The 16,041-nt window shown below is 38.6% G+C and overlaps 1 protein-coding gene across 8 annotated transcripts in view; it reads left to right on the top strand.

Annotated features, from left to right (window-relative positions):
* The window catches only part of ank1b (ankyrin 1, erythrocytic b), a 90,290-nt gene that overhangs the window by 28,815 nt on the left and 45,434 nt on the right, over positions 1-16,041 (top strand). For all 8 annotated transcript variants that reach the window (XM_030436099.1, XM_030436100.1, XM_030436097.1 and 5 more), the window contains one exon: positions 15,745-15,846. In XM_030436099.1, coding sequence (XP_030291959.1) covers positions 15,745-15,846 — 102 coding nt within the window. The remainder of the gene's footprint in view (positions 1-15,744; positions 15,847-16,041) is intronic.

The raw sequence follows: 16,041 nt of genomic DNA, 5'->3' as shown, positions 1-16,041 counted from the left end.
CATGTACAGTAGGGCTGACCTAAATGCTTCAAAGCTTCTACCGTTACCATGGTAATCAGTGTCCAAATCCATATTTGAATGCTTAATGACGTTGCATGGGCTGCACCAAGAGAAGCGTCAGAAGACTGATAAAGAGTGAGAAATGGAGCTCCTCCATGGTGCTTAATTAGTCTCAAAATCTCACACATAAAAAACATGTCCACGAGCTGAAACTCATCCTCACAAGGGAGCATCTCTGCTCCACGTGCACAAATAAGAACAGGATTGTGACAACCTGGAACTCGACCATCCCTGTGTGTGCAACGATCGCTCCCTCGTCACGTTGACTTTTAGACTGATTACTTCTCCTTAAATATTCACTGGAAATGATCACTGAAGCTTCAAATCCCCCAAATTGATGTTTGGGACAGCCCTAGTATGCAGTATAGTCTATCTGATACTCTCATAGTCCTTCCGAGAGAACCCTGCTCTTGCCTCATTGTGTATCTGTCCCCCAGCTTGCTGCTGAGAAAGGGAGAGAATGATAGTGTAGGGATTTCCATCACCAGCTGTGCTGCAAAGTCTGCTGGGAGATTAGCTTTTAGTGTCAGATATTCTTGCTTTGCATTCGTGTTGGATGAACATTTATGTGCAAGTATGGAAATAAACATTGTATGGTAGGAGGGAGGTCACGGCTCATAATCTGGACACTACTGTTCATGCTGTCTTGGTTTGTGTCTGTTGTGTGCACTGCATACTGCGAGCAGTGATCTGACACGTGCATTCCTGTGTGTGTGTTGGAGTCTGTACATCCTGCAGTGAGGAGCATATGTCAGCTTCAGTGACTGCCTGTTGACAGCAAGGCTGTGGATGATGTAGCATGTAAGAGTGTTTGTCCACGCTGACGTGTCTGCACGTGAATTGAGTGCACAGGTACACATTTGCGGATTAAAATTTGCGACTGTAAATCTGGATGTTTTTGGGGTGCACGTGCATTCACGTACAGGTTTTTGAGAGTGTGTGTTTGTGTGTATTTGTCTTATGCCTGTCAGTGTGCTTGTGTGAGTTAGTATGTGTCAGCTCCAGAGCCCTCTACAGTCCTGATTCATGACACGGGTGATTTGGTAGTCAGTCAGTCAAAGTCACGATAGAGCAGCAGCTCCTGCCCCCCACTCCGAACCCCCTTCGCCTCTCAGCCCATCTATCTCTTCCTCGCAGGCCACGATCTCAGATACTCTGACATATAACATCCAACTCTGGCTGCAACTACTGAGTCATACTGCAGTGACCTTTACGAGACTTCCCTGTTGACTTTTGTGCTTAACTTAACTCGCATGCATCTAATCCAATTGTGGTTTTGTTTATTTTATTGTTGCTTTGTGAGAATACGCTGGCTTTCTAAATCAAATTATATGTAATTAATTAATTGATTTTGTTTTGTAAGGCTTTAATTTTTTCTTATATCATTCAGAAATAGGTTTGCACATGTCATGTTAAAGCATAATGAAGGGAGGAGGACACACATCTCAGCTTGCTTTTATTGTAACAAGCATTTATGAATAGAGAATGAAAACTGAGAACCTTCACATATGCTTACACATACACATGCAGGTATACGGATATTTATGAATCAGTCAGCCTGAGTGTGTTACAGCAGCGTGGCAATGGACAGACTGCACCATAATACTCTTTTATATCTCAAGAGTTTCAAAAAGTAAAGTTTACAGATGTATGTTTGAACAACACTACTGTACAAGCTTGATTTTTATTGTATTTTATTTAGTACATAAGTTAACCCACTGTATACGGTTACACAGAACATCAATAATAAATGCTGTATCAAAAATAAAACACTGAACTCTTTGTTCACTGAGCTTGATAATAGCCAGAATTCTACATATCTCTGACATTGTGCTGCAGACATTTTTAGTGTTAAATCTATTTAAATTATGAACATTAAACCCAATTAAACGGCCTCAAAGATAAGGTTAACCATCTTTTATAGAAATAAAAGTACCATGTTACGTAAGATTTTGTGAATCTACAGGACAATATGCTCAGACTAGATTAACCAAAACCAAAGCGTAATGGCAACGGCCTCAGTGTTGGCCTGAGATCACCTCAAAATGAACAGATGACAGATGGATGGGGGAGGATGGAGTGATAAACTGACAGCGCTGAAACGAGAAGTGTTACAACAGAGAGGCTTTTCTTCCCAATGGGCATGTGAAATCTAGTGCGTGTGTGTTTCTGAAAAGAGAAGACAGATTTTGCTGTTATGATGAGAATTTCATTATTGCTGGCGTGGATCCTAACTCCCAATCTAAACAGCCAGTGCTGATACACAGCAACTGATAGGAGGATAAATTGATGGATGTACCATTGACTGGATATAAAAATTTACAGTAGATACAGTTGCATTTCTCTTATCTGGAGTCAGTGACCTTGATTCAACGTCTTTGAACAAGATGCTGCAGCCTCCCCACCAGCTCTGTATCTGACCATGACCTCTGACCTCTTCCTGCATAGGAAGAACAAGTAAAAAGAAAATCTCCCAGTGGAGATTCGTTGCTCAGAGACATCCATCTCCCCCATCACACACAGATTTAACATGCAGTGTCTCCTCTTCCCATCTTTCCCACTCGCACATGACCTCTACTTCTTTATATCACTGTAAAAGTCACGTCCACACTAACGCATTGGTTTCTGCTTTGGCCTTTCAACCACACTTAAACCAGCATCGTAAAGAACCAAAGACAAAAACACAGAAGGCAGCACGAAAACAGCCTTATAACACGTCATGTTAATTTTATGTGATCTCAAGTGTCTACTATGTTATTCAGGATTCTCTTCTTATCTATTCCTTCCTCCTCTGTCATTTCTCCTCTCACTCATTCATTCTCTCATTACCTTCTTATGTCCTCTGTGCCTTCCTTTATTTGGTTTTACACTATCAGACCACCCACCCATCTTCTGTATGTCCTTCCTGTCTTTCGCCTCCTTCCTATCCATCACTCTCGCTCCTCCCTCTGCTGACTGCTCCCTCCTGTCTCAGTGTTTGTATATTGGCCTTATGGGAGGCAGCGCAGTCGTTGGCCATGTGCAGTTGAGTGCTTTGCATTAGTTATGCACACATGACTCTCAGACATAGTGGCTCCCTGTCTTCCTCATCTTCTTCCTTTTTACTTCTTTTATCGTTGCCGTTTTTGTGTGTCTTTATGCACCATTTATTAGTTGTTGGGTTTCTCCCTTCCCCTTTTGCAAACACAGCTTGCCTCATGTTGAACCCAATATTTTGATTATATACTGTTTTGTTTTGCATTGTTTCTGCTGCTGATTGGCATAGCTTAGCACAAAGACTGTAAGCAGGTGAAAACTAGCTGTTTAGGAAGTTATATTTTGATTTGTTTTTGGACAAGTCAGATCAATTCTGGTCAGATATTGTCTGTGTTTATTGAGTTTTCACACAGCTGATTGAGACTACTCATGCTGTGCATCCAACCCAAAGTGTCGCAATTTCATAATCTGGGAATGAGACTCAACAACCAACTATCTTTCTGCGGAATTGAACATTATGAGTGGAGAGATTTAAACATGTTGGACTACCGAATAATGGAAACCCTGATCTGGACCAAAACCTTAATGTTTTACAGGGGGTTTTGCTAGACAACACATTGCCCGCGACAAGTTATTATTTCCTTGAGTCTCTGCCGTAGATCAAAGAAATACACAAATCAAGCCCAGTGAAATGGCAAATGGTGAAAACAGCAAGTTGGCTACTGGCTGTACCTTTGATTTAATAGACCGATATGAAAGTGATGTCAGTAGTTTTGTTTTACCTGAAACCTCTGCAAAATATAGACGTGTAAGGATTTTTTCTAAAACACTTAAAGCGTTTAATTTAAATTTGATTTTTTAGGTGTTGAGTGCAAAACACATTATTTATCCTTAAAGCCCTCTGAATAAAAAGTGAGAGGCATACAGCTTCTTTCTGCCAGCACACATTTAAGTCAGTCACTTAAAGTACTGGGCGATCAGATACAGCCCAAATCAAGTTCTAAATCATGTGGAGCTTGTTTAAAGGCACCTTCCTCTTAAAGCTGATTGGGCAATCACAGACATCTTTTCTACAAAGACAAGTTAATGTCACTCTGGCCAATCAGCCCCAAGCCTCTTAGCATATTGCCTCAGAGACATAAGGAGGACTGCACAAGCACCTGGTAAAAATAATCTTCTTGTTCTAGATTACCTGCTATAGTTCATGTAAATGAGCTTCTTTAATGAAATGGAGGCAGCACTCTAAATGGAATAGTCTAGGGCTTTTACAAATATCCACAAAGGTAAATTTTTAATTTGTTCAGTCTTTTATTAAAAAAAAAAAACAACATACATCATAACAACTATAATCTGTTTATGTGTTCCAGTTTAAGTGTTTGGTGTTGTGGCTTACTTGGTTCTGAAGTCATGATGTCATGCTATCGCATTAAAAATAGGGCGACTGTGGCTCAGGAATGGAGCCAGTGTCTTGTTATTGGAAGATCGCTGGTCTGCAAGTGGAAGTGTTCTTGGGCAAGATACTGAACCCCAAACTGTGCCCTAAATGTAAATGTAAATGTAAAATAGCCTGTGGTTACATGCCTACAAATGTTGAAACTCCATCTCAAACAATGGTCTCTGGCTTGGCAGCTGTCTCTCAACACTATAATGTTACCCTCAAGAGCCTCACATGAAAGTCAGCTCATATACATTAACAAGTAACAAATTGGATGTATCCACTCTCAGTAACGTACATTTTATTCCGGCAAGTGGGCTGTATTTCTATCAGACTTTGCCTGAATTATTTTAACAGTCCTCTATCTTAATGTACTGACAAACTGTAACTAAAACTCTTCCTCCCTGTGTATTCACTAGACCAACAGCTGACACTCATTTAGTTTAAAGTTAGTATAAAGATTATTAATGAGACATTTTGTGTACTCAGAGCTGTTTTTAGTTGAATTAATTACTCAATTCCAAAATGACATTTCATGTGTGTTAGTAAAATGCCCTCTCAGATATCAGTTGTGCTGGCAGGGAACTTGACTTCTGTTATGGACACTGAGACAGGGAAAGGAGCCCAGAATGTCAGCACAGAGTTGTGACGTCAGAAGCAGACTCTGAGGGACAGCTCTTCCCAGCATGCTTTGCCAGTAGTATTTCTGCAGTGCTCATGAATATTGAACAGTTACGAAAAGAAAGAGAGGAGGCAGATAGAGGGAGAAGGAGGAAGAGAGAGGATGCACAAAGCTGTGTGATATGGACAAGGATGAAGGAGAGAGAGGGAGAGAGGTTAAAGGAGTAATGACAAGAAATAGTTGAATATGTATGGATGTGTGGCTGAGCAAATGAAAAAATGCTTGTGAATTCAGGAGTTCAGGGCTGCCTTACCACGTGTCACATGTTATTGTCCCTCGCTGTCTTTCTCTCTTGTGGCTTCTTTTATGTGCTGTAGGCACAAATGCTCAAAACACAAAGTGAGTAGTGAAGAAAAGGAGTGATAAATCAAGTAGTGGGAAAATGTCCATGGCCCTGTCCGCTGGTAAAATCTTTGAATGGCAATGAAATGTTCAGTAAAAAGGTGTATTTCTCTCCAGGCAATGACTCTGCAATCTAAGGGATTATTCTCAAGAGATAGTAGATTTATGAAGTTAGGCTTTCGACTGAAAAATTTAAATGGAAGAAAAATAAATTATGTAGTTCAGAGAGGGGTGTAAAAGTGTTCATTTTAGACTGCTTCACACTCAAATCAAGAGTTTCAGTATCTACATCAACATGTATACTGATTATGTTCAACATCTCTCCAACACATCATTCAGTATTTCAAAACTTCCTGACACATTTAATGATTTCGAATTAATTTGAAATATTTTGAAAACATTACTGATTTAAGCTGTTATCAATGCAGAAAGAAACTCATATAAAATCAATCATTTACACGCTCAGGAAGTGTGTATAAATGTGTGTGTGCAATAGTTGTGTAGTGTATCTGTTTATAGCTACTCTCACTAACTGTTTGTGTGTGTTCTTGTGTTCATGTTGCTAGCATTGTCCTTATATTTGCGTCTTGATAGAATGTAAACATGCATATCATATAGTAATGTCTAAGTGTAAGTGTGTAGCACTTGTGTATGTGGGATGTGCATGCAGCAATACTGTATGGATAAAAAAAAAAAACGAGGGAAAAGCATGCTCTGATTGTAATGGTTTGTGGAAGCAGTGGCCTGACAGAAGCTATAAATATTTTAGATGCTCTGTTTTAGCACCAGGATAGAAAAGACAACAGGAAGATCCTCGTTGTGATGTGTCTCATCATTGTTTTACGAGAGAAGAGGAATTTTGGTGCACTGCAAAATATATTCATCTCAACAAATCATTAATTCTTTTATTCAGACATCAACGCTTGTTTGTATTTTTAAGATAAAGCACAGCTTCGTGTCAGATGAGCAGTCTTTTGTAGATATGGAGCTGGCTGCTCAAAGACATGTTGGACTGGTTGGCTGTATTCTTAGGCTACTCTATTCCCAAAATGTGTTGGTGTGTCATCAGGATTTTATTCTGCACCTCAGAAAAGAACTCAGCAAGAGAGGAGATAACATGCAAAACTAAAAATAGCTTGCACTGAGATACATTACCTGCTGTAACCGGCAGCAGTTTGGTAGCAGCAGTCTCTGACTTTGCTTAACAGACAGTTGTTGGTGTGCACTTACTGCACTCTGGATTATTTTTTGGATTGTCATTGTTTTTTTAGTGGTGAAATGTAACTAAGTACTTTTGTACTGCAGTACTGTACTTAAGCACAAATTCAAGGTTATTGTACTTTACTTGTGTTTTGTTGAGTATATTGTTTGCAACGTTAAACTTCTACTCCCCATTATACTGTTTTCTTCACTGCATTTGTCTGACAGCTGTAGGTTACTAGTTACTAGTACTTTTATGGCTACAATCATTCTTGTCCAGTCAAAACAATGTACTGTATATGCGAAATTGGTGATTTTGAATTTGAATGCTTGTGATGAATTGAAGAATTAAGTTTTAATTCAGGGGCTTAGAACATTATCCTACTTCTTAAAATAGATGATATATTCAAAACCATCTTGGCCCAGTGTATAGTATTTATTAGCATCTGAATAGCCCCATCTTATATTCCTCTACCGTGGCCACTAAAAAAGGGAAAGCCTCTCCCTATAGCCAGCATTTGGTTTGTCCTTTCTGGGCTACTGTAGCACCATGGGGCTGCAACATGGAGGAATCCATAGAAGAGGACCTGCTCCCCTTCGTAGATTAAAAAAAAGGCTCATTCTAAGGTAATGAAATAGCAAAAGTCTTATTTCTGGGTGATTATACATTAACGAGAACATAATTATAGATGTTTTATTCCATTTCTACCAATAGATCCTTCCAAATCCACCTCAATCCCACACACTGTTCCTGTTAGTAAATAATCACAATACTTCCTCCGACCCTATCGGTTTTAAAAGACATGACATGAGTGTGTGATTGTGCAGTCTGTATGGTACACATACTGCTCCACAGGATTAGTGTGAGGATTCTGAGCAAATTCCACTAGATGACGTTAAACATCTTTATGAACATTTCACATTAGAAAACTCTACAAAGTAATCTCATCTGAAGTCTCACTGTTTGTTAGACGTAAGTCACAGTCAAACTGTCTTTCTTTGTACAATGTGGAGAGGTTCAAAAAGACACACTGCAAAAAGAATCTCTTTATTTCATATTTAACAATATATTTCATGTAGTCTTTTTTAAGAGTTTAAGTTTAAGTTTTTTTTATTATTATTTCTGAGGATTAGTTAATAAAACCAGCCACCAAAAAATATCATGAAATCAAATGCAGTGTTTATTTTAAGAGCTTTGGTATTTTCCAGTCATATGTATATGTTACTGTACATGTGGACTTGGATCTGTATTATATACTTTACTTGTTTTTGGACCACCATCTCACACTCAAACACTTACATCAATCCACCCATTAATACTGGATCAACTCCCACTTTGTAGAGCCTGCTGGACATTATTGATTGATTTCATTCTCAAGGCTATGACTTCATCTTCCCAAGACATGAACCTGCTCTTGGAATGATCTCCACTTGCCTGGACACAAATATAAAATGTATAGTATTAAAAGAATATCAAAAGTCAAACAAAAAGACAAAAGACAACAAGCATTTGTACTGCATTTGCATGTGCAACAAGCAAGGCAATTTATTCACTGAAATGAGCTGACAATGCTAATTTGACCATCTTCTTTTCCCACATACATAAGGCTGCCTTATTATGATAAATACCATTTAAACTACTAGTTTGGAAAGGCATATGATTGAGTCTTTAACAATGGAGTATTCACAGTAGCCTAAAGAGTTAAATTACTACATATTGTTGATATGTATTATGTGTAGAGAAAGTGTTCCAGACGGGTGTTTCATTGTGATTGTACTGATCAGCGTTTTTCTCTAAATGTAGGTCTTCCTGCCAAGGTAATGTTTTATAGTTAGAGGCCTGTGTCGAGAGAATAGGGGACTGGCTTGAAGAGCTGTGGAACCAAGTGCAAAAGAAGAAACAGTGCCAGTAAGATTAGAACTGATAAATTAGGTGACTGAATGTGTCTAAATGTGTTGAAATGTGTCCCTGTGTTGCACTTTGCAGGTTTCAGCAGCCAGCAGGTTTAAAGGCTTTTTTCTCTGAGCATCTGTGGTCGAGGATGTCATTAAAACTTTCAGAGTTCGGGGTTGATGTCCCGCTAGAACATCCTATGACAGATGAACACTTCTGGTACTTAAGGATGATTTGGGCAAATCCCAAAATGGCTTCCACAATGTGGCTTTTTTAAATAGTGTTATGTCTGTGTGCTTAATGTTTAACTCATGTACACATACATCTGTTTTTCCTTTTTTTGTACTCACACATAACTGTGAGATAGACATGTCAGCAAGGTTTCTTCTGCAGATCATGTGTACCATAGCTTTATGTGTAAATCTACCCTCCACAGTGGGACTTTTGCATTGTTATACTCTGTGTCTGGTCCTGTTTTATGTGTGCGTAAGTTCGCTTGAGAATCTATCTGTCTTTTGTGGTAGAAGTGGGTCTTTGTTTAAACCCATGAGGGTTCATTACTCCTGATCCAACTCCCTCCCTGTTGGTGGCAACACTAACAAACTGTGGCATCCATGCCGCTATTTTTAGTTTAGGTTTCTGTGCGTGTGTGTGTCTGTAGGTTATTTGTCTTCATATGCATTGTTTCTTAGCATTATGTGAATGGGATCTTTGCTTGTGCTCGCAATGACAAACAGTCCCCATTTTTTTATTGGTGACTGTCCACCAATACTCATACAGTATAATCATAATAAATGCACAATACTACTGGCTGGATGTCTCTGGAGAGAGATGGTATCTGACAGGATAGAAAGACATTTCTTTGTTTTTTTCTTGCTTGCATCTCTTTCTCATCCCTCTTTGCTTTTAGCAGCGTTTAGAGAAAATGTCTTGTGTGTATATATGATCAGGTTTTCTGATCAAGCTTTATAGAGACCACCGATCAAACTTTTTACAATGTATATTGACTGATAATGACTTGTGCCAATGGATCAGAGCACTCTTACTGAAGGTTTTTTCGCCGCAGTAGAGCTAGCTGGACAACAGGAGCAAGTCACCTTTTTATAAACTGAAATTATAGAATGAAGATATGAGACTAGACGAAGTTAAGTTTTATTTAGTTGTATGCAGATGCAGCCACTGATAGCTCCTCCATACATACTACATTTTTCGCTTTTTTGCCAAATATGTTTTTCCTACATATGACAGAAATGCATTCTTCAAGAGCAGCTGACTTTGCCTTTGTCCATTTGCCCAACCCTAGCTGCTGCTGTTTGCGTGCCCCGTGATAAAATTTCATGGGGTTAAACGTGTATATATGTATATAAATATCTGTATCTAGTGACTACCTGAGAATGAGAATGTAATATCAAATAACCATGCGCTCTCTCTCTCTCTCTATCTCTGTACATGGGAGGGAAAAGTGAGGCCTGTTTGGCCTTAGGCCTAGTTAATCGATTGTAGGTGGCGTGATTCTTAATTAAAAAAGTGGCCTATAAAATGCTTAAATGGGTCACCAAATATACTTGGCCGGCATGAAATATATGTATGGGAAACACAGGTCATCTTCTATTTTTGCTGATTTCAAAATAAATGAGATTAATATTTAAGGGTTTTGCTTACATGCTTATATAAAGACACCATCTGCCTATGGCAGATATACACAGTACTGCATATAGTGTAGTAGTAATAGCAGTATTTCTGTGAGCGCCTACCGAGTTACATTGGGCAAGAGATCAGATTTATGTTGAACTGTGAGAAGAAGTCTTAACTTGAAGTGACACAAGGACTCATTTCAGAATGAGAAGTGACAGGAGCTGTCACTACAATAAGAACAGGTATCCAATGTTCTGCCAATGAGTTCCGTCAGAGAAAACCCACAGTATAGAAAACCCTCAAATGCTTCCAGGACAGAGAGTTTGTGATGTTCAGATATTGAAAGTCTGTATATATTGTATCATGTCTTTATCCCAAAGTCCTCACTGGTTATCATGTACAACAATTTGAGCAGCCTGCACATTAGAATCAGTCATGTAATCTTATATCAGTGTTTATGCCACTTGAATTACTCACAGGTAAAATTAACACCAGTAGCAGCTTGTATAACAGCTTATATTTTGATCTAATAGTAATAACCCTGTTATCTGTGTGACTCAGTGCTAAAATATGTTTTTTAAATGGCATGAGGTGTTACTCATCCTGTTTGATAGATTTTTATCAACCAGCTTCTGCTACTTGCAGAAAACCAGAAAACTTGCAGGTTTCAGCATTCATGTGTTCATAGTCTCTGAAATAGTGTGTGTGTGTGTGTGTGTGTGTTTGTCTGCGCGCGCACGCGTGTGAATGCCATTATGGCAAGTTTTGCTTTACTATTATTATCTGCTGTTCCTACCTCTTCTGGCTTTTGTCTTATCTACATGACTATTTTTGGCTCCGCGCAAAGTAAATGATTGTGTGTTTCTCTGTGTGGATATTTAATTGGATTTCAATTTGTGTGGGTTAGCCACACTAAAACACTGAGATGAAATGCACAGCACATGCTGGGACACAAGGTGAGAGGACAACAGGATCATAAAATTGAAAAAACAGTGTGTATATAGAAAGGATATATGTGATTTATGTTTTCATTAAACAGAAATCAGTCGTATAAGCTATGTGTTTCTAAGACGACTTCATAGTGTCAAGTGTTTTATGCTTATAAGCAGTCAATGTTTTTTTAAATTTCTAACTGGGGGTATGGCGAAATGGGAGGTTTAGGGTTAAGATTATTATTGGATTAAAACAGTTAGTAGTGTGTCTCTATGATCCTCTGGTCCTCCGCGACTAAACAGTGCTATTTGTCACTTTGATAATGAAGGTGAAACTACCTTACAATATAATTATGAGTGAATATTTATAGTTTATAATTTAGAGGATAATATAGGCAAAACTGACAGAAGGGAGAGGCTCAGAGAAAAGGGAACAATAACAATCTCATCTGTTTCTTCTGCACAATGGACAAGGATATGGATTTCTCAATACACATCGCAGTGTGACCTCCACTGATAGCTATGTTTGAGGCCATAGATTATAACTCTTGCAGAAAACCTTGGTCAGATGATGAATCAATGAGGGAAACTTGACTAACTGATTTATCAAAATAATCTCTCTGCTGCTGCACTCTCTGTGTTGCCAGGGGATGGAGAGCGGGGGTGGCATGTCAACAAGGGGGATGCATATGGGTCATTTTGTTAACAAGGGGAGTAGCATTTTCCCTCATCCCCCCTCGCCTACTTCTGATAAGTCTTCAAAATGTCGCTACACACCAGTAAGTCCAAAAGAAAATACAGTTGGATTTTCTAAACTGCAAGTGAAAATCTGGGTGACATTAGATAAAATGTAATGTTTGAATGTGGCACCTAAAACCTGTTGCTTCATTGAAACCACTTTACATGTTGCCTTTTTCTGTTAGTATGTCTGCCATTAACTGTCTCGTCTTGTCTTGGTGTTGTGTTGGCTGGTGTTTGTTGTCTTCTAGGCTCATGTGGTTCAGCGCTGACTTGTCCATCAGGTCAGTATGATGGGTTCTGAGAGGCTGGCCGAAGCCTGAGGAATATGACTCTGTAATAAAAGAGTAAATATAATGCTTGTATACATCCTTGTGTACACTTCAACACATTGTTTGTCTTTCCTCATCAGCTGCACTACGGTTTCATAGGACAAAAAATCTTGTATTTTCTTTAAGTGTTGTGTGTTTACACAAACAATGAATATTTCTACTGGTATTCATAGGTGTGGTTATTTTCCTTTAGATTACATTAGTGAATCAGTAGAATTCTTGAATATTTTAGGTGGAATGGATGAATTAAACTGAGTAAGAAGACACGCAAATACCTTGTTAGATTAACTTTTTTATGCACTATGTTAGTGGTTCTGTGTTGCTTTCTGTCACTTCTTTCCATGTCCTTGTGTTCTTTGTGCTCAGGAAAAACTGCTGTGTTGTTGTGGCATTGAGTCACGCTCATTTTTGCTTTTCCTGTCCTGTTGTGTCTCAACTTTCTATTCTCTGTGTGTGTTGTAGTTTAGACTGGTCAAATGCGGTATTGTCTTACTGGAGCTGTGTTCATATACGTTATTTTTACAATTCATTCCTTTGGTTTTGATATTTATGATTCTCTAGATTTATAAGCTGCCATGTGTGTTTGCTAAAAGTTTTTACTCATGTGAGTTATCAATATCTGTATAAGTGGCTTTGGTTATTTTTTGCTTATGTTTATTTTTGATGTCGGAAAATCAACCAACCAACCCACCACTCAGAGGGATGTAGGGAAAGTCTTTGGGGGTGGCAAAGGATGAGCTTCCATTTTTACCCAGTTTTACATAGTTTTTACCTGTAAAGAAAAAAAATAGACCAGCCATGTAAAAAACAGAGGTGAGCAGTGTGATGACCATGTAGCAGCAGCTTCAGTTTGATTAATCAACTTTTTCCCATGCACTATGTATTTTAGCTGTGAGTCAAGCAAACACATTTGTAACATTTTAAATGGTCAGTGATTTTAGTTAACTGACTTAAACAACCAAAAATGGTGATTGTATTAATAAAAGGGAAAAGGGAGAATACAGTAAAATATGTTAGCCAAGGAAAGAGGGGAAATGGCCAGAATGAGAGCAACAACAGGAAAAGGAATATCAGATTTAGATAGTGGAAGGATCATTTGTATTAAATGATGCATTGTGAGAGGTTTTCAGTGATCTGATTATTTGGTGTAACTGACACCATGATTACAAATAAAGGAGAAGTGAAGTGCCAGGATAGGATTTACAGCTCTAATATCTGTGATAGAAAGAAAGAAAAATGAATGGAGGTGAAGAAAACAATAGATGAAAATGGACTCCAGTCTGACAGAACCATAAACTCAAACTGGTGTAGAATGAGTTTTATTGATACTTCTATGACATTTTTCATTTTGGACAGAACATGCTCAGCTCATGGCTCATGTTGTCGCTGCCTCAATGCACACACACGCACACACATTTACGCACACACAAAATGACCAACAATCTATAACAAACACAAATTGCAGCATAAATGCAGATACAATGGTGGTTCACGAAACACGGGTGGGAGAGTCAATAAGAAGAGTACGAGGGCTGCAAGTGGAGACTGTGCTCAGTGGCACAGAACATATAATAAACACAGAGAAGAAGAGAAACCTAAATGGAGCACACTGTGAAATGTGAAATGGCTTTAGCATACAATAATAAATACATACGGGACTGCATAATTTGACAGAGACCTAAAACTTACATCACTAACCCGTTAGGTTGTTGAGGTGGAGGGACTCTTGTCAGTGTCTGTTTGAAGGCCTGTCTCTCAGTGCTGTCAGGCTCAGTAACGTCCGGCTCTCATGTTCAAAGCAAAGGGATGAGTAAGTGAAAAGATCGTGTTGCCTCACAGAAAGTGGTGGGCTGCAGGAAGATAAGAAAATAGAGCAGAAAAAAAAAACATGACACAAAAAACATTAAAGGATAGTATTGTAGATAGTATGTCTAATATTCACACTATATTTGAATAAACATCTGTAAGTCATCTTCAACAGATATCAGTTAATGAAACAGCATGAATAAAGCCTTGTATTCACTGCTACCTTGGCTTCAGATAAAAAATAAATTATCCAGAGGAAGGACCAGAGACTTACTTTCTGCCCAAAAAACTAATAGTCTAAATAAAAGGCCTATATTGGTAATGTAAAGAAGCTACAAGGAACGTATTTTTTTTGTAGGATCTGTCTAGTTGGATCTCATTTTTTTTTGAAAGAGAGAAAACCGTTTTTATCTTATAAAAACACAGCTGTTTGCAGGCTGCTTTCTATACCACCAGACTACGGAGCAGCTCAGGCTTTGAGACTCTTCAATTTGACCTCAGCAACAGCAAAATATATTTAATTTTATGACTTATATGACCCAGTGACAGGCATAAAGAAATAGCCAATGTTCCTGCTTATGGTCTGGTTTGCTTATGTAGGTCATAGATGCATAGGTAATAAATTGAGACTGTTTCATAACCAGTTAAAAGTAGCATGTTTAAAGTAAAATGATTGACAATATTTGTGTTTTTAGAGCAGGAAGATGGATGGAGAATGTGTTCTGTCAAATGAAAAGTGAGGGAAATTGGAAGTGACAATGGAGCTCAACTGTTGAAGAAATATTGAGACAATATAAATAATAATAATCAGAATAAATTTAAAGGAAAACAGGGTGTAGAGGAAATATAGGACCACTAAGTGGATAGAAGGTGGCTGTCGAAAAGACTGAATGATTTGTTTGACAAATAAAATCTAATGCAGTGCATGGTTCAGAGAAACAGAACATTGGCTCCTGGTGCATCAGCACAGATATGTGATGTGAGGAGAGAAAAAATTCACTCAATGTATCATTCACTGGAAACAGGGTAGGAATATCTTTCAGTGATTCAATATAATTAAACCACTTGAGAATAACAGCTCAGACAGATACATAATTTTTCCAGTGACGGGTGGAGAGAGGGGTAAAGAGTACAATACACTATGCAGTGTTTTCTCTTCAGGGCAATGGAAACATTTCAATTGTGCAGGTCAGCTTTATTACACTATTGGCTGATGAATGAATTCAGAGGTGGGCGTATAAACACCAACACACACTGAGACACAAACTGCAGGAGCTTTTCCTCTGAGATCAGACGGGCAGACAGCGCAGCTCGTGGCGGAGTGTGCTCGGCTATGAACACCTGCCAAACTGGCAGTGTGGGCGAAGCTTGACTGTACGGAGTCTGACATTTCTAGCCTCTTACAGAGGGCAGGAGGGCTGATGACTGTAATACTGTATTTCCTGCATACAGACTCGTGTCTTGTCTAAAAAGGTTTGTTATATTATTGTTATGGATTTAGATGACTGAAGCTTTTAGTGCAACTACATCCTGATATGGAGGACTTGTAGATAACTTGGAAGTAACACTTGATGTTGAGCAAGTGATTGTGTTTTATTTATAGCGTATGTGTATGTTTCAGATTCTTGGTGGTGGAATGAATGCGGTATTACTATGAAAAGTATCTATATTCATGTTCACACTCTCATCTTCCTCCTCTTTGTTCATTGCAGGCAGATGCAGCCACAAGCTTTCTGCGTGCAGCTCGTTCAGGGAACCTGGACAAGGCTATGGATCACATCAAGAATGGAATCGACATCAACACATCAAATCAAGTAAGATAGTTTCACTGAACTCAATAGAACAGGTCTCCAACAAGCTGTTTGTGTGTGTGTGGGCGGATAAAAAAGATGCCACCCACAGATTTCAATTAACAAACGAGTAAATCAAATCAGGGCTCATCAAATTTAATTACAACATTTATTTTGTGTTAACCATGCCTAACCAAAACTGGCAGCCTGCAGGAGTAA

The sequence above is a fragment of the Sparus aurata genome, chromosome 12, assembly GCF_900880675.1.
Source record: "Sparus aurata chromosome 12, fSpaAur1.1, whole genome shotgun sequence".
NCBI classification, from domain to species: Eukaryota; Metazoa; Chordata; class Actinopteri; order Spariformes; family Sparidae; genus Sparus; species Sparus aurata.
Note: the sequence above shows the minus strand (reverse complement) of the source record. Positions and strands in the feature narration are given on the sequence as shown.